Here is an 18,936-nt window from a genome sequence, read left to right on the forward strand (position 1 = left end):
GGAGAGAGTTATGATGCTTTGATGTCACATCACTCTCAAGACATGAAACATGCCACAGAAATAAAGTGTGTTCATTAAAACATGAAAAGCCATTTCATTGCCAGTATTGATAGCCTGGAGGATGGAGAGATTGTGTATGCTAACTGTCCTGGTTAGTGGCATGTATTATTTTTTGGGGCTTTTTATGCCTTTAATGATAGGACAGCTGAATATAGACAGGAAGCAGGGGGCAGAGAGAGGGGGAGTGACACGCAGTAAATGGCCGTCCGATGCAGGATTCGAAACAGGGCCAGCTGCAGCAAGGACTGTAGCCTCCACACACGAGGCAGCCGCTTGACCCACTACGCTACCGACCGACCGCCCCTAGTGGCATGTATTTTACATTTCATTAGGACATGGTAAGGACATAAAAACTGTATGTTATATAAACTATATTTGATGTTGTTATAGTTTTGACATGTCAAACAAAGGTGTAACTAATTGCCTTATGACAGTAATTACTGCATTGCAAAGGTTGTCAGTTTCACTAGTGCTTTAGTTACTCTTAAAAAGGTCTGCGAGTCTGATTAATTTAAGAGGAAACAAGAGCGCTGTGACGGCATAATTAAAACAAAAGAGACAAGAAAAGAAATACAAACATAGTGACATACATTTGGTCCTGATAATGGTCCCTTATTTCAATAAAATATACTTTGCTCCTTTAGCGACTAGAGAGAAAAGGTTTGGGAACTTTAGGAGACTTCAGGAGAATTGAAGTGCAAGTCGTTTCTTTTGCTTTATTTTCACTGCCCCTGTCACCCAAAATCCACATATTCATCTAAACACAATATGTAACCATTTATTGCCATCATCATGCATTGCTTTTATGCTTGTCATCTAAATTGCTACAGCACAGATGCATTGCTCTATGTTAACAACATACACAAGTTCAAGGACTTCTTAAATTCTAACCGTTCTTCTCACTTAAACTTATTTAACAGATTTAGATGGACATATCTAAGATAGTGTTGATGATGTTCAAAGTTCCTAAACTTGCAACAACAGCTGTATTTTGACTATAATACACTGTTGAGCCTCAAACCCAAATTTGTAAAGGGCGCACCCATCTGAGATCCTAAATCCAGATATCATATCAGATCATCGAGAACTAAAACAGCTTTTAAATTTTAATCCCAGTGTCTCTTTCTGGTGATTTATCTAGAAAGTGTGTGTGTGTGTGTGTCCCATATTCTCATGACACTGTGAAGTTTTAACCACAGCCAGTCAATCCGACTGCATCCCTGTCGAGGTTGGATAGGTCACTAAAATTGTATTCCATTACAGCTACTAGATACCTCATCAAAATTGTAATCGGTAATGTAATCCAAGGGATTACCCAAACTCAATTATAGATTACTTTCCGTATGTGTTCTTCAAATAAAAAAGGCATAATATATGTAATTATATCTGAAAATGACACATTTATAATATTTTAAATCTTAAAAATTCTATATTAAATTAATTACATTTTATAAAGACATCTCCACATTTTTCTCATTTTAATCTCAAAACTGTTCCCCAAAGTAATCCTTCTATAATTTATAATCCACAATATAAAAATGCATAATCACTCGAGATTTTTGTTTTTGGAGTGTTGTAACACAAACTGCATTGTACTTATTTATTTTTCACTGAAGAATTGTCTGGCACACATGGGACATGTCAAAAGACATACATACATGCACTATATCCTTTGGTGTTCTATATATGCACACAGCACTCCCACACACACATATGTGTGTGTTTTATATATATAAAACAGGAACACCTTGGAATCAAAAAACATAATGAGATTGAAAGCAACAGTCAGTAACAGGAGTGACTTGGTGCAGGTGTAAAAATGTTATGTGACATTTAAGCCTTTTTTTTTTTAAACCCATGATCCCATTTGTGTACGTGACAGTGGGAGTGTTATCTTCAGCATGCAGTGTCTGAAGTTAATCTGCTGGGACGGCCTAAAAAGAAACTGTTTGGGCTTCCAAAGTCCCCCCCCCCACACACAGTGATACATGCAACACATTTAAAACACACACTTTTACATATTTACATCACATAAATACAGATTTATTGGGACACAAAGATGATTCAAATGTTGTTTTTTATCCAGTTTAGTTAAGTACAGTTAAGTACATGTTCTTTACTGCACGTTCTCCTTTTTATTATTCAAGTGCAAATGATCTACGACATTGTTGACTTTTTCAAAAGGTGTATGTGTGTGAGTTTGGCTGAAACTGCTCAGTGGAAGATCCCTGTCAAGTGCTTAAAGATGCATGAGAGTGCTCCATCATTAACGAGATGCTTTGATGGAAAGTTCCACACTGGAGTGAGAGATATGGGGAGCAAGTGAGAAGATAGACAGTGGAGGACACAATAGGCATGAGGAGAGAGAATTAGTGTGACCCAGAGGAAAGAGCTGACACACATTTTATTTATGTTGGAGCCATAGGGCCTCCCTCCTCTAGACGTCATACTGCGTGTGTGTATCTCCATCCATTATTAACTGTGTCTGGTGATAATAGCCCTCTGGTGCGCACACATACGGTATAGGAGAGAACCAGATTGCAGCTTGTAATGGCCCAGTTAACAAAACTCGGTCAACAGTTTTGTAATTTTAAAAACCAACAACAACAAAAAACAAAACAAAACAACAACTACATTCATTCTTTACAAGACTTTCATAATTTGTTATTTAGACCAGATCTGATGCTTCCCAATCAGTGACATGAACATTTAAATTTGTCAGTGTTGTCATGACAATATGTTGGCTTATCTTACATTATTGTTATAAGTCTGATTATTTTGACAACTGTGTCAACTCAACTCAACTCAAACTTTATTTAATTTTATTTTTATTTATTTACTTTTAAAAACAAGTGAGGTTGACCAAAGTGCTGTACAGGTTAATACATAATATACACAGACATGCAAGAAGTAAATAGACACCTTTAATTTGAATTTGAATGAAGGTGTCTATTTACTTCTTGCATGTCTGTGTACATATAATACATATAGTGCCATAATTACAAAAGGCTAAGATAAATGCTAAGATACTTAAACTTGGTTAAAAGCCAGGGAGAAAAAGTTCAGGGCGGATTTAAAAACCTCAAATGATCCGGCAGATCGGATGTGCCAGGGCAAGTTATTCCAGAGCCTAGGGGCCGCCGCCACAAAGGCTCGGTCACCTTTGGTTTTTAGCAGTGTCAAACATAAATAAGCAAGTTGAATGAGTATGAAAACGCATTATAGCCTTATATCTTATTGAATTAAAGATGCACATGTAAGATTAAAAATGAATTAATGTCATCATGAGAATGTGAAGAAAAAACATTATGACGTTATGTCAAACACTTCCATGTTGCAGGTATATTCACTGAAGATAGCATGTTAACCAGCTAGCCTTAGCCCGTCCTGCCCTAGTAGTCCAAAGCCAATTCTTACACATTGCACCTAAATTAAGGTAAGCCCAAATACAAAGTCATCTCTAGTTGTCAGTTGATTTCAAAAATATTGAGATTCGAAAACAAAAAATGGGAGTCTGGTTATAAGAACCAGACCGAAGAAAATTAGCGAGAACATTTTGTCACTCCACGTGAAGGTGTCCATGGACAAGGGCCCTGACACACAAGTGCTCCACTGGAGCATCTGAGGTCAACAGATTAGGCTGTGGTTTTACTCTGTATGAATGTGTTTCACTGTAAGTATCTGTGTAAGTAGATCATTCTGGGAAAAGAGAATATCACTCTGTGTAAAGTACACTGGGTTAAAGAGGTTTAACAAGCAGGGATACAATCATCTTAACTGTGTACTGCAATAGTTTCCCACCTTACGCACTTATCTAACAGTCATGAGAGAGTAACACAGCGGTAGTGGTTAAATCATCTTCCTGTGAGACAAACTGAAAACAGAACGGTGTTTCATTGCAGCCAGTCATGGGACTCATTAAAGTGCTGAAGTTAAAAGGGCAATAGCCTGTAGATTACAAATTCTTGGAGCTTTCTCTGACTAGTTGTTGTTTCCGCTCCAGAGATAAAGCATGACTATGAAAAACTGATTAGTCATAATCAAGCAGCAACCTCAGTGGCTGAGGAATGAAACCAATCGGAAACCTATAGATGCTGTCACACATGCTCTGTACATTCTTTATACTGTTATTGGTCAAAATTAAACCTGTTTTACAATGCTAGAATTATCATTTGCATCACTGAGAAACAGACATGTATAGCAAAGGATGGGTATGGTAAAGAAAAATGACTATTGACTATTAATGACTATTAAACATAAAAAGGTCTGCATATAGACATTTAATCTTGAGAATTACACTGAATGAAATGCCTTTTTAAAGTAAAAGAAAGATTAGATGAAGTGATGAGATGTTAACAGAGGAGAGATGTGAAGACAGTCAGAATAAAGACAAATGGACTGCTGCCAGTCTGTTTTACAAGGAATAGATATGTCTTAGTGCCTGGCATCATCATCAAGACAGTATTTCTTCATCTTATCAACTGGGCTCTAAACTTGGAAGATGAAGGAGGTGGAGGAGGAAGAAGAGGAGGAGGAGGAGGAGGAAAGGTTTAGAAACAGAAAACTGTTAATCTGTTGCTGTTTATTACCCTCAGTAGAACCCTGTTAAATCACAGGGTCCTACTGAGGGTCTAAGAGATCCATGAGGGACACACACTCGCATTCATTCACCCCTAGTGTGACTTGGTGACATCTGTTTAGATCTGTTGATTGAGTGGACAGAATTAATCTAAATTATCCCCTCCAGATCCTTGAGATTACCTTTCTTTAAGACAGACAAACAAACTCAGTGTAGTAGTTAGGCTTAGGGTTAGGGTTAGGGTCACATAATGTCTGGGCATCTTAAGGCCAAAATTTTGTAGAACTGTTGAGATTAAATGTTGCTATTGTTATAATCGCCTACATCTGAATATGACTAGAGTCTACAGCCATGCTAGTGCCTCTATCAGGCTGTACTTACATACAGTGGTATGCCCTGCCAACACACTGTCTAGCTTCTTTTAGGTATCTTACCTTACATTCACTAATTAGCACTAAACACGAAGTACAAATGACGATGATAGGGATGCCATTAGCTTTGCAGGTTCTTGTACATTAATGACAAATTAATTATTAATTTTACCAACTGGTGACACTAAAGGGAAATTTAAGGGATCAGCTGAATTGGTAGGTTTCATCCTCTGAGTGCTACACTCTGTACCGAATTTCATAACAATCCGTCCAAGATTTGTTGAGATATTTCAGATAAAAGTGGTGGACCGATTGGAGAAGGATGGAGACAGTCTCTGCATGTCAGGCGGTAAAGGTCACAACCCCTCTTTGTCACCTCAAAGGTCATCCTCTTTTCTTCTCAGTGCTGCATTTCCATTGATCACGACCAGTGAGGTAATGATGCTTTATCACTATGAAATCATCCAACCACTTTATCTGTCTCTTCTCCTACACACAAAGCAACCCATAGATAAATGTCACTGTGCCGTCATATCACTAATATCACGCTATGGTCACCCTGTTGCCAGGCAGACTGATGAAAAGGTCATGTACTTTTAGATGTATATCATCGCCATAGTCACAGGAAACTTGAGCTCTAATCTTAGCCATGTCAGTCATTTCCTCAAATGATTTTTTATGGTCTTTTAATAGTCCAGGAAGAAGATCTATTGTTTTTTCTTAATTAATAGAATCTTCTCTTTTTCTGCACATGCTAAATGCATGTACCCCTATGCACCGTGTCTCCTCTCTGTCTTTACAAAGCCAGCTGGTTTCCAGCTGACTGGCTGGATCAGTGGCTGGTGTAGGACAGCAGCAGATGTGTGTGTTATCCCTATGATCCATCCACACCCATTATATAAGAGGATCCATCCTAGGTAACAGGCCGTTTGTATGAAAAGGACATGGCGCACAGAGATCAAATGATCCATCCCGGCTCTGGAACACATGTTACCATTCAGAGTGTAAAAGGTAGATTAGCTGTTCAGGTGTGTACTGTGTGTGGTGTAGATTAGAAGTTAAGATACTGGCTGTTGTCACTGTCACTGGTCCAAGCTAGTCTGGAGACCTCCCTCCATTTTCTATCACCTCTGTACTGACTGAAAAGGCATGAAATCCCAAAAACATACCTTACCTTAGAAAAGTTGTTTATTTAAATGTTTCACATGGTGTATTAATCTGAAAAGTATGTGTAATAAGTGGAGACAGTTAACAAAGCTGGTACAGGTTGAATCCAAATCATCAGACTCATTTTTAAAGTCGTTAAATTTTAGTCTTCTTCTGTTCAAGGAGTTCAAAAAGAAAGATATTTTTATGTACCTTTAATTTGTACTCTGGGTTGGGCTGAGAGATCTGGTAGACTTCAATATCACAGCACATGTTAAGTAGTAAGCAAGTCAACCAAGTTACAGTACACTGTGCTCCACCCTTGTGCTCAATGCTCCATCTTGTGGAGATTTTGTGAAATGACATTTTAGATGCCAAAAGTTATAGTCAAGAAGTCTGGGTTTTCATTCTGAAGGAGATGGGTGTGTCGCTGTCAGCCCCGTAATAAACTGGCAACTTGTCCAGGGTGTAAACCGCCTCTTGCCCAATGCTCAAACCAGTGAAACCTGATAAGAATAAGTGGTTATGAGAAATGGATGGATGGTGATCATAACAAGTGACAGCCACTACAAATTAGGGAATATTTGAAAATTACAGGGATGAGAAGGGAGTGAAGTGTTATTAACATTAATATTTTCTTTGGAACAATGCAATAATATCTCTGCAGTATCTCACAATAATATATTTGATGGACACCAAAACGCTTCACTGGTTGTATAGCTGTTTAAATATTATAGGTTAAATGATCACCTTACAAATACATTGTACAAGCCAATATATATATAGTACAGGACAAATAGTATGAGAAAATCACTTTGCAGTCTTTGCAGAAAGTCAATGGTTTCTGCGTCATAGCACGTAGTAATGTGCAGAACTTCCTGCAGCCTCCTGAAAAAGAAATGAGGGCATTCTGAAGGTTACTGAACTTTAACATTAAATCAATGAACATTATTAGTGAGGTAGTGAATGCTTTCGCTCAGGGAAACCAGGAGTGAAAGAGTACAGTGTTCAAATAGCACATCACAGGACTACTTGTCACCTCTCATGGGGAAATGAAATTAGGAACAGTCTAGAGAAACGCCCTGAAGCTACTCTAGACTTGACTGAAACCGCAAATATTTTGTCAGGGATGAGCCACAAAAATGTCCTATAATTGATTATTTGTTTTTCACACAAGTCAGCTGATGAACCACTGACATCCACACTTGTGTCAGCAGTCAGTGTTTGTGGTTTAGCAACAGAAATCACAGTATGCTTTAAAACACATGAGTATTTTAGAGATTTAACAATGTGGTTTGATTCTGTTAATTAGGCCAAACATAGAATAATATTAAACATTACAATTATATAGCTGTACAGCATAACACAAACCTTAACTTATGAATGTACACTTCCACCAAGGATGATTCCTAATGAATCGTCTTCAGATTTGATTTCAACTCTACAGTATGTGACCTCATTACCTAATGCAACATCAGGCCAGACTTTTCATTTCCAATAAAGCATATCTCATGACAACTTAGTTTGGACCACACAGTATTTTCACATTCATGCTTCCAGTAGGAAGACATTAACTGGCCACCTTATGCCACCTTCAGTCTTAATGCTTTTCTGTCATAGGGTAAAAGTAGTGTCGCCTTATACCAGTTATTACCACAACTAGGCCTTAAACTATTTAAAATAATAGAAATATTTTAACCAGCTTACATCAAACAAAACCAGGCTTAACATACAACATTACATTGAACACCTTATGTGCAAAAAGTCAGCAACTCTGTGTACATATTCTGTTATTTTGTTTTTTTGCAATCTCGTGATGGAGTGATGAACTGTCTGTGCAGACTCCCATGCCTGATATCTTCTGAATGAGCAGAAGAGGGAAACTCATTGCGAGATGTTGCGTGCTTCTGCCATTGTGGAGCTTCATATTGTGCTTGAATTTTCACATACTCCAACAGCAGGATGATTGGCATAATCCTAAAACATATAGATGAGTCTGGAATATCAGTTTAAATGTGAAACAAGAAAGGAAGATATCTGCATACAGTATGGAGGAATAGATAAGCAGTATTTCTGGAAGCATTAAGCACAATTTGCAGTCTTACCAGTCCTTCATGTTCTTCACAAGGGTGCAGACAAATGTGTTGAGAAAGAAGGATGTAATGTGTCTGAGGCCATGCCACACCCAGAACAGCAACGTGGGTGCCTGTCTGAACAACAACTCCAGCCTGGGAGAGAGAAAAGACTTACTGAAATACTATTTCTACATTCTACAACCATGACATCGTTATGTTGGACAAGTGCCCTTAACTCACTCTGAATATAAATGAATGAATGCCTTTAGATCTGTCTTGGACCAATACTTCGACATTATAGGAAATAGAGTTATTCACTTTGGTGCCTGAAGTTAGCTGAGATTTTCTCTCATATCTAAATATGAAGCTACAGTCAACAGGGGAACAGTTAGCCTGGCTCTGTCTTAAGGGAAACAAAATCAGCCTTCCAACAACTCTAAATATCATTAAGTAACATGATATACCCTGTTTGTTTAATCTTACAAAAACCAAAGTATACAAGTTGCAGGTTATAGTTTTATCGGTCATTTGTGCCAGTTTTGTTGGTCTTTGTATTTGTATTGATCTTCTCATCTAACTCAAACTGTCAAACATTAGACTAGTACTTTAAATCCGAGAAGATATAAAGATTGTTCCTTCCCCTTGCATTTTTGTAGCATACTACCTCTGTGTCCTCAACAGTTACAGTGTTGTCTGTGTATGTTCAGTGTTTTTTATTACCTGTGACTACTTCGGTGTATGGCGTAAAATGACAGCATGATAGGAAGAAGCAGGTAGAATAAGATTCTTGTAGTGAGTCCAAACATGCTCAGATAAGTCCCCATGTTGCCCAGAAGAACTGAAATAGAAATGTTGAAAAAAGTGTTTACACAAACTTGTGTAACAAGCTAGCTAAATGCAGTTAACTGACTGGTTTAATGAATAAATACATCTATGAATTTACATGATCATACATGATCTCTTCATTTAATGTAATTTTTGATATACTGTATATAATCAGAAGGCTGTTTTGTGTGTGTGTGTGTGTGTGTGCATGTGTGTGTGGCAGTCATACCTTTCTTAACCATGTCAAAATAGTAAAGACGAGGGTCTTTAATTGGCCGATCTCCAGTCAATTTGTGCTCAGTACAGCTGTCTGTCTGCATGCATGTACTGTCTGCAAACGATGTCAGTGTAATGGTCTCTTTGTCCACCTTCATCTCTTCCTCTTTCTCTGTGTTGCTCTCCAGGTGGATCCACGTTTTAGTTTGGTTATAGTTAAGTTGCCCTTGGGGTACTTTGTCTATCATAAAATGTGGGACAAGATCTGGACACGAAGGGAAGACGTGAAAGAGAAATAAAGAAAGTTAGTCAGATTGAGAGTGCGTGTAATATAAAAGTACAATATCATCTTTAATTTTTTTGCCCTCTAAACACAGCTGACCCACCATTGCTCAGAAGGAAATGAATAGCATCTTTGTAGCCGCTGTCGTAGGCTTGTTCCAGAGTCTAAAGAGAGAAAGAACAGCACACGAAATGTGAGTCATTTACGTCATGACAAAAGTCATCAGCTTTGCGTGACTCTATTATTATTTGCAAAAGAAAAAACAACTTACATTTTAACATTTAGGTGGACAGATATGCTTATAAATCATTATAATATCATGATACACCTCTGTAATCTGACACAAACACGGCCAATTACTTTTGCATTTGTAGCACTTAACTGTTAAATTTGGTATTTTTGATATACCTTTATAATATTTATTTAGTTTAATATATATATATATAATATATTATATATATATAATATATATTATATATATATATATATATATATTATATATATATATATATATATATATATATATATAGTTCTTAATAGATAATTACTTGTTTAACAAAACCTTGAATTCCTGGATTATTATAACAAAAATAATTTCCCCCAGGGATTATTAAAGTATTTCTAATTCTGATGTTATGTAGCAAAAAAAACTATGCAATCATTCTGATTTCCATGTTATGTAGCAAAAAAAACTATGCAATCATTCTGATTTCCTGAATAGTATTCAGTTGAGTCCCAATTTGTTGTTGTTCCTGTACCAAATTTCTATGTCACGCAACTTATTCACCCACCTAGGGAGCTACCAATATACAATAATAGACTGAGAACAAAAGTCTGCACATGGAGAGCTTAGCGTTCAGTGAGGGTGTCTGACCTCCAGATCAATGGGGTAGAGAGCATTGATGACCCTGAAGCTGTTAGCAATGTTGCCCTTCAAGGTTGTTCCACTCACTACCATGTTCCACATGGAAGGTGTGTCGGCAGGACAGATGTCTATCTCTCCAGAGAATGGAGACACCGTCAAGATGTGACTGCACGGTATAGGCAATTTTGGCACCATGCTGCTGAAACCCCCATCTACATAATGCTGTGAGATAAGATCATGTACATTATTGTAGAGAATAAACAGAGAGAGTTTGTGAAAAGGTCATCAAATACTCACTTCTCCTTTGAAGGTTGGAGGCGCCATACCGCAGTACCCTGGCACAAAGCAGCTACACAGCAAAGCCTAAAGACAACATGTGAATAAAAATGGTAGTATGCTTTAAAACAATGGTTTCTTATAAATCATAAGGACGTGAATCTGTAGGACTAACTCACCTGTACTACATCCTCTTTGGAGTGGAAGTCAGACATGATAATGAGCTTACTATCAGTCAGGCGGGTCATAGCCACAGCTAGACGCCCACTGGCCAGTTGGTGCGCATCAGACGGAAGATGTTTGTGTAAAATTAACTCTAACCAGTGGAAAACATTGATTGAGGGGTTAAATGGTCCAAGTGTAAAAGCCTTAACCTGTTTGGCAAAATGTAGCATTTCATCCCGGATAGTAGCTGTAAAAAAATGATTTAAAAACTGTAAATACAAGCAACAGAAGCTAAATTTGAGGAGAAAAAGAAAAAGTCACTTACTCAGGCTCATTTCACATACTACAGCAGCTGCTACCAAGGACCCAGCAGATGCACCCAGGACACAAGGTGCTGTCCGCAGTATCCAGGGTGCATGATTTAAAAAGCCCTGGGCAACACCTAACTGGTAGGTGGCCAGGAATCCAGATCCAGAGAAAGAGAAGGAAGGAGGAACTTCACGATAATGATAACTGGAAACTCCTGGAGCCATTTTCTGAAGACTAAAATGCTGAAAATGTTGCAAAAACTTCTCCTTTTTGTCTTTTTAGATGTAGAAGTCAAAGCAAGCTGAGACAAGTAATCCAGTGAAAACTGGGCAAGGTTTTCACAACCAGTGTTTTTAAACCAATCTCAATTAGATATACCATATTGGTCATGCCCATGTGATATAGCATTACAACACTCTCAGTGATATTTTGTGTGTTTCTGTTCTAGAACACTGACATGATTTTGGTTTGCTTATCTCAGAATGACTTCCATGTGATACTAAATAAACAAAAGGTTCCAGATCTCCTGCAATGCAGAACTAAATAATGACTAACAACCCTCTAATAAGCACTTTTAAGTGCTATTACCATGAACTCCAACAAAGACTTCTAGGCAAATACATTATTTAGGATGTCACAGATACAAAAACAGAATTATTAACATTTAAACTTTAAATTAAACTTGGTATGTTTGAAATGTTTTATATTTAATTTGTTGTCTTTTTTTCTATTACAGTACCTCATCAGGGAAACAAACATTAATATCAACACCTAATTCTCATTTTCTTTACTGAAACAAAAGTTAAAAGCACTGGTCTTATACAATACCCATAATAATAAAAATATATCATAGGTTTTTTAATTAATGATAATATAATATAGCAAGGTGGAAGTAGCTCTGACCTGCTTGTGTTATCTTTTGGTCGTTGTGTTAAGTAGTTTGGTGTATCCCATGAAAGGATTTACACAGCATGGATGGTCATGAATTGTTATAACTAGATTATTCTTCAAATAGGCTAGTCTCATCACTGGTAATCTGTAATAGAATAACAATGTAGTAAGGCAAGCTCTAAGATACAATTACAGTATTCAAATAAAGTCATTTGGGTTGTACCATACAAAACATTTATTTTACAAAGCAGAAAAAACAATGACAATTAACTTGAAAGCTACATTAAATTTAAACTTAACAAATGCCTTCAGGCAAAATTATAATAAAACCAACTGTGCGACTTGTACAAACTGGCATTTAACCTGCAACACAAAAAATTCAATCACAACCACAAAACAAACTGGAACTATTTCTACTAAGTGCAATTATATTGAGCAAGCCTGAGAAATGTATGTTCTGATAATTATTTGGCTGTTTGGTGTGATTTCTTTCACAGTTTTCCTCTTTCCCTTTAATATTAGTGTTCGTTCTGATTGGTGAAATATGCATTGATTCACATCTAAAACAAAAGCAACCCCGCAGTGCAAAAATTCACAATACCTAAAAAACAGGGCATTTGTTAAACCTGTATATGCATGTGCAATTTTCTGAAGCTCCAAAGGCGAGATATATACACTACAATCCCCACTTTCTGTCATCGGTTGTGTTGTTGTACTGTATTTAAGACATTTAAATACACTTGTTACTATGGAGGAGGCTGTGGAGAAGCACGATCAGGGGAAACCTCAAAATGGTCCTCACTGAACTCATGTGCAGGACTGCTGTCTACAAAGTCCTGGTCCTGAGGTGGAGTGTATTCTGGGGACTCTGCAGGGTCAACCATTGGTTTCCTGTTGTCCTGTGGGAGTTTCAGAAACCTGATGGATGGCAGAGAAGAGGCAATAAAAATAAATGTGTGTGTTGCTGTGGGAATAAAACATGAAGAGAATGACAAAGAGGTAGAGACAGAGACCTGAAAAGGAGTTTTTGTCCTCGCTCCTTCTTGATGATGTTCAGCTTGTAGTAGTGCCGCAAAGCACGGGACATTTTCTCATAGGTCATATTGTCTCGGTTCTGTAAAGAGATATCACACATCATCAGGGAGTGACTCTACAATATTTACTCTGGTCTCATGTTCCCCTGTTTTTGTGCCTCCACGCCCGTGTTCATTACTCACAGAGCTGGAAGCTCACCTTGTGGTTTCCCCAGAGACGTGCCAGTCCGTTAGGGTCAACCACCCTGAACACCAGGCTGTCCTGGTCTTCCCATCGGATGTATTCTTGGTAGCGGTCGTCACACAGTAGCTGATATACATAGTCCCACAGCAGTCTGCACTCTGGACATGATCAAAACAGTAAGAGGACATGTTGCCAAAATGTATACTACAATAATCAATTATTAGTATATGGAGTACCCATAATGCAAAGATACGCAATGCAAATGAACAGCCAAACTGAGAAGCTGGTCAAAGGTATTGTGTCTGAGTTTGTCTACCCTACTGGTGCGCAGAAATAGCTTGATGCAGTTTTTAAAAGGGTGCCATTTTTATATATATCTGTGCAACTTCTCTAGGACAAATTACATGTATTTATATTTTACAGGTGAATACACAAGTCTTAATAAATAATACGTAACACTACCTGGGATGCGACCGTTGGCTTTATGCAGAGGGCTCCTTGGCTTCTCTCGGCTGGAAAGGTTGAGCGGCTCCTGGATAACGCTCTCTGTTTGGGGAGGACACTGAACTTGATTGTTGGGCAACGTAGAGACAACTGCTGATCCATCTAAGAGAGAGAGAGAGAGAGAAAAGATACAGAGAGTAACAGACAAAGAGGGACAGAAAACCAGACCTCACAGTAAATAGCTACAACTGCAGGGCGCTGTTTGTTATACTCACTCGTATGTGCGACTGGAACATGGAACGCATAAAGGATCATGGGATGATCTCTGAGAGGTGATGTGGGCTCTGGCTGGTTGGCGACAGTGGTTACAACAGCTGCAGACACTGCAATTTTGAAAGTGAGAGAAAAATGAGGAACTGTGACAAAAAAAGCTAAATTGAAAGCAAACTTGACTTTATGGCAGCTTGATCATAGGTCATTGGCCTACTACTACTTGCATAAAGTATGTAAAACAAAGTCACAGATATGGACTCTGGAATTGTAAGATAACTGTTTCCAGTTAACAATGGCACACCCACTGGCACAAATCCTATCCTTGATAATGGAAAGCACCTTTTTTTTATTGTAGGGTCAAACAAAGAGTGTGTTTGTGGTTCTCTACTGGAGGGTAAAATGTCCTTAAACTTTTTTTTCATGCTAAATACAAGATTCACTGGAGTTCTTTAAACTACCTAACAGCACTTAATGCAGTGAGACCTCTCAAGCAACGCCATTAAAACACTGATTACAATCATTTTACCCTGGAAGTAGCCATTATTGAGTGTACTGTTAACATTTTTGACATTCTGACTACTTCTTTACCCCTTTGTCCTCACATGTATGGAAGTATAGTTACCAGTAAAAATGTAAATTGATTCAATTAGTGCAAAGGAAATAAGAAGCCAATGGATGTCCTCACGAGTACGTTACAACAAACACAGGATAGAGCATAAATTCCTTTATGTATCTGCCCATGCAAATGAAGCTGAGCAGGAAGTATTTTCCTCGACAGTCTAACCAGGATAAACAAGTTTTATTTAACAAGCAACACACTAACAACTGTGTGTGTACTCTGTGTGCGTGCTTTTTGATTGCTGATTCTGTATGTTTGAATATGTAATCCTCGACATTACTGACCCTGGCTGTCACTGACAGTGGCAGGCTGGGGCTCTTTGACACTCTGAGGTGGTATCTGGTAGCTGATTGGGCTCTGGATGTTCCCAGTTACCAGGGAGGGAGATGTGTTTGGAGGGTCACAGACAACACTCCTCCTTTGCTGTTTTACACACTGTAGGATCTCATAAAGAACATCACCTGCAGAGGACAAGGGGTGCATATGAAAACACAGCCACAAAACTAGTTAGCACGCTGTCCTTTTGCATACACATTCATTTCTACCTGAGCTGGGACAGCGGCGTCTGAAGTCTTCCTTGGTGAGCAGGCACAGTGCTCGGCCGTTCATCTCAAAGTGGCCTTTTTCGGGCCGGCGCAGTGAGTACTCCTTCTGAGCCCAGTGGAGCCAGTGGGCAACATCCTCCTTATCCCACAGAGATGGGTTTATTCCTAAAGACAGATACAGTAATTAAAAAACACAGTGTTACAGTTGTTATTTGTACTATAGCAGAGTCTACTCTGCTGCATATTATTTATGAAGTCAGCATATATCAGACAGAAGAGGGTTAAACTCACGCAGCCGTCCAGGTAGATGCCACAGATCTTCCTGAGAGGGAGGATTGACCAAAGGAAGCTGCTGAGGGGGGGAGTGATGCACACTAAGAGGAATGTTGACTTGACCTCCATGAATTATGGATGTAGGGCTGTTTGCTCTGTTTTCTTGCTGCAAAGCATGTACACACGTTCCCATAAGTACACATACACACCGCTTAGTGGCAGTATAGAATCAGCAGAGCGACTTTAAAACATTTTAGCTCTACTTAAAAGTTACAACTTCAGTATAACCTAAATAGAATATCAAATGACCATGGTCTAGATTTAAATTGTTAACCGGTATGCTCTTGAACTCACCTTGACCAAAGGTGACGGGGAAATGTTCTCCATGGAAATGTCCTTTATCTATTCGACTATACGAAATAAACTGGACGATCTCCTTGTTAAAAAAAACATTCAGCTCTTACAATAACTGAACTGCGCTGCAGGTCAAATCTCCCCAAACTCCATTTTAAATGAAAAAATCAAAAATAACACGAAGAAAAAAGAATAAGTTATTTTCACATTCGATCCTTCCGGGAAATGAAAACGAAAGAAACACAATCCTCGCAGCGGGGGTGTGTGCAAAATAGGCTGATTGGAGGAAGCAACCGCAGATTACATTTCCAGAAACTTTTGGCTGCACTTGATAAGAGCGCAGCGTATTTAGACCAAGGTTGCATTGAATCTTTTATTTAAATGAAGTATCAGACAAAGCTGTTCCCTGTGCCTTTTCCCACTATATAAATTAATTGTTGTGAGGGAGATAACTGCAAATGACAGGAAGTGAGTAAAAGTTTTTTTTTTAAAAACTATGGGAGTGTGAATGTGTGAATGAGAAGCGACAGGACAGAGCAGCGCCTGCGCCTGAAGTAGTCCTCGCAGCTCCTCCTCCTCTTACAGAAGACAGTCAACCAACAACTGCGTACAAACAAACTGCTTATGCGATCACACTACTAACCGACAAACTAGGTAAGGTGTTTATCCAGAGAGCATAAGAAACATATGCAATAGTATAGTTTACTTTACGTTTCGTGCGTAAAGCGACGGCCCCAACCACAGAGCTTACACTGAGAAAACAGTGACTATGTGCAATATACTGTCGTCTATAAGCCTATATCTAATATACAGTGACGGAATGATAATCAGTATCAGTGCCTACAAGAGCGTCGAGCCTAGATAGAACTTTAGAAGTTATCCCGAAGGACTCTGACTGGAGAGGAGGCTCGGCCAGATGGACAAAGTCCAACTCAGAAGTACACTGAAAACACTATTAAAAGGTTTCAACCAGTCCATTTTGTCGTATGATGATCATGAAGTATCTGTATCATAACTAAATTGATTTAATGAGATTCATTTAATCAATGCTTTCTATCAAAATGCCACTATTTTAATGCATTTTTAACCAGAACGGCAAGAATTAGTCACTTAATTGATTAGTTGTCAACTACTGAATAATCGATTAATCACTTAATTGATTAGTTGTCAACTACTGAATAATCGATTAATTAATTATGAGTCAAAAAATGTCCAGTCTGTCAAAGTCTCTGATTCTGATGTGAACCTTCTTCTGGTTTCTTTAGTCCTTTCTTTATGAATTGAATTTGTTTGGGTTGTGGACTAAAATTTGAGGACGTGGCCTTAAGTTTTGGGAAACAGTGATCAACATTTTTTACAGTTTTCTGACATCTTATTTACCAAACAACTAATCAGTTAGAAAATAAATTGAGAAAATGATCAACAGATTAATTAAAAATGAAAGTATCTGAGAGTTACAGCGCTATTTTTAACCTGTACAATCCTTGCACTAAACAAAAGCAAAAAGACAGTGTGGCTAACCTGTATACAATGATTTGCATTTTGTGGTTGTAAATCTCTGATCTTTTACAGCCACCTGTATGAAAATACCCATGTGTCTTTTCTGTTTGATTTATCCAGTGATGTGGGCTGAAAAATTGGGAAAACAGTTGGGCCTCCCGACACGATCAGTGGCAGGGTGGCTGGTCAGTAAGTTCCTCACAGCACGCAACCAGGTTCTTGAGGAAAATGCTGTACAGCTGAGTGGAATCCAACCTGGAGATACAGTGCTGGAGCTAGGACACGGTCCAGGACTCGGCCTGCAGGCAGCAGCCAAACTGCTCACAGAGCCCACAGGCCGCCTTATAGGGGTAGATTACTCAGAGTACATGCATCAGGTGAAGTATGAATACTGACAGCTTTGTTTATCACATACAAGTCTTTGAAGGTTGTACAGAGTGTCTTAAAATAACAAAGCAGTAATTAAAAAACATGGGAACATTGCTCATTCCTCCTTTTCTATTCTTGCAGATGGCAAGCGAGCGACTGAAGGAACTTGTGGTCAGTGGGAAAGTGACTCTTCATCACTGTGATGTAGCAGCAATGCCTCTGGCTGACAGCACTGTGGATAAAGTATTTCATTGTAACTGCTACTACTTCTGGCCAGATCTCAGGAAGGGAGCCACAGAGATACACCGTGTCATGAAACCAGGTATATGATGTTGTTACAGAAAGACAATCTTTACTTTCAAGGCACACTTGTTATCCAAATTAAAACCTGTCTCAGATTGAATTTCTTACTACAAATGTAGGAGGCCTGATGGTGACCACGCTGAGGTTGTTCCATGTTGCTACAATGGCAGCAAAGCGAGTGATGCCAGGGGAGAACTGGCACCCGGAGGTCTACATGGCAGCTCTGAGAGACTCTGGCTTCACTGATGTCAGAATGGAAGACATACAAGGCAAAAAGATTACTTTTCAGGCTATCTATGCCACTGCCTGGAAATGAGACTGAAATCAAACTGAAGGGGCATTTTGGGGCACTGGTTACAAAGTTCCTAATTACAAGTAATGGTTACAAAGTGCATAATAGTACAACTGTATTACAATGCTACAGATGTTAAAGATTACAAGCATACAGCATAGATGTAAAATGAAAAAAAATAAAAACACATATATGTGATCTGCATGAAGGGGTAATTGTGCTATAAATGGGATAAAAAATAACAGAGATAGAGTGATAATAAGTGAGTGTCAGTACAGTACAGTAATTAGCACTGTCGCCCGTCAGGTTCTTGGTTTGAACCCCAGCTGGGGCCTTTCTGTTTGGAGTTTGCATGTTTTCCCTGTGTCTGTGTGGGTTCTCTCATAGAACTCCCGGTACTCCGGCTTCCTCCCACAGTCCAAAGACATGCAATTAATAGGTGACTCTAAATCGGGTGTGAGGTGTGAATGTGAGCGTGATAGATAGATAGATAGATAGATAGATAGATAGATAGATAGATAGATAGATAGATAGATAGATAGAAAGTGTAGCATACACTACAGAATTAAAAAAAGTAGAAAAGACAAAAAAACAACAACACAATAAACAGACAGAAATTAAATAGACAGAAATATCTATAACCTACACAATAAACACAAAAAAAACAATCAACCTTCAAAACAGA

The 18,936-nt window shown here is 38.5% G+C and overlaps 3 protein-coding genes across 4 annotated transcripts; 1 reads left to right on the forward strand and 2 right to left on the reverse strand.

Moving 5' to 3' along the window:
- Positions 1–6,871: 6,871 nt before the first annotated feature.
- pnpla1 (patatin-like phospholipase domain containing 1) lies at positions 6,872–12,206 on the reverse strand. The gene is made up of 10 exons (XM_010746995.3): positions 12,074–12,206; positions 11,187–11,404; positions 10,876–11,108; positions 10,718–10,783; positions 10,430–10,642; positions 9,659–9,719; positions 9,286–9,537; positions 8,952–9,069; positions 8,262–8,384; positions 6,872–8,133 (listed from the first exon to the last, which is right to left on the reverse strand). Exons 2-10 carry the CDS (start codon positions 11,392–11,394, stop codon positions 7,947–7,949), a joined length of 1,461 nt encoding a protein of 486 aa, XP_010745297.3. The 5' UTR covers positions 11,395–11,404; positions 12,074–12,206; the 3' UTR covers positions 6,872–7,946.
- A 72-nt stretch (positions 12,207–12,278) lies between these two features.
- Positions 12,279–16,014, reverse strand: etv7 (ETS variant transcription factor 7). The gene is made up of 9 exons (XM_010747008.3): positions 15,788–16,014; positions 15,452–15,599; positions 15,161–15,325; positions 14,900–15,076; positions 13,999–14,106; positions 13,742–13,885; positions 13,295–13,437; positions 13,075–13,175; positions 12,279–12,979 (listed from the first exon to the last, which is right to left on the reverse strand). The coding sequence occupies exons 1-9, from the start codon at positions 15,818–15,820 to the stop codon at positions 12,808–12,810; spliced, it is 1,191 nt and encodes a 396-aa protein (XP_010745310.2). The 5' UTR covers positions 15,821–16,014; the 3' UTR covers positions 12,279–12,807.
- Positions 16,015–16,306: 292 nt separating this feature from the next.
- zgc:194242 (putative methyltransferase ydaC) lies at positions 16,307–18,730 on the forward strand. Of its 2 annotated transcripts, none has more exons than XM_010747020.3 (4): positions 16,307–16,441; positions 17,408–17,664; positions 17,798–17,978; positions 18,079–18,728. In XM_010747020.3, exons 2-4 carry the CDS (start codon positions 17,410–17,412, stop codon positions 18,273–18,275), a joined length of 633 nt encoding a protein of 210 aa, XP_010745322.2. In that variant the 5' UTR covers positions 16,307–16,441; positions 17,408–17,409; the 3' UTR covers positions 18,276–18,728. The 2 variants fall into 2 exon arrangements, with proteins under 2 accessions (XP_010745322.2, XP_027144326.1); XM_027288525.1 differs by lacking the exon at positions 16,307–16,441 and adding an exon at positions 16,629–16,749 and having other exon boundaries at positions 18,079–18,730.
- The last annotated feature ends 206 nt before the right edge of the window (positions 18,731–18,936 follow it).

Source organism: Larimichthys crocea, chromosome XV (genome assembly GCF_000972845.2).
Source record: "Larimichthys crocea isolate SSNF chromosome XV, L_crocea_2.0, whole genome shotgun sequence".
Lineage (NCBI taxonomy): Eukaryota > Metazoa > Chordata > Actinopteri > Sciaenidae > Larimichthys > Larimichthys crocea.

Bases quoted from the DNA above. Each gene is read 5' to 3' on its own strand.
- pnpla1 (XM_010746995.3), bottom strand. From the start codon at position 11,394: ATGGCTCCAGGAGTTTCCAGTTATCATTATCGTGAAGTTCCTCCTTCC. The intron at 10,784-10,875 runs GTGAGTTAGTCC...TGTTGTCTTTAG, and splicing joins CCAAAGAGGATGTAGTACAG to GCTTTGCTGTGTAGCTGCTT. The intron at 9,070-9,285 runs GTATGACTGCCA...TTTCTATTTCAG, and splicing joins TTTTGACATGGTTAAGAAAG to TTCTTCTGGGCAACATGGGG.
- etv7 (XM_010747008.3), bottom strand. From the start codon at position 15,820: ATGGAGAACATTTCCCCGTCACCTTTGGTCAAG. The intron at 15,077-15,160 runs GTAGAAATGAAT...TGTCCTCTGCAG, and splicing joins ACGCCGCTGTCCCAGCTCAG to GTGATGTTCTTTATGAGATC. The intron at 14,107-14,899 runs GTCAGTAATGTC...TCAAAATTGCAG, and splicing joins CACTGTCAGTGACAGCCAGG to TGTCTGCAGCTGTTGTAACC.
- zgc:194242 (XM_027288525.1), top strand. From the start codon at position 16,704: ATGGACAAAGTCCAACTCAGAAGTACACTGAAAACACTATTAAAAG. The intron at 16,750-17,407 runs GTTTCAACCAGT...TGATTTATCCAG, and splicing joins ACTGAAAACACTATTAAAAG to TGATGTGGGCTGAAAAATTG. The intron at 17,979-18,078 runs GTATATGATGTT...CTACAAATGTAG, and splicing joins ACACCGTGTCATGAAACCAG to GAGGCCTGATGGTGACCACG.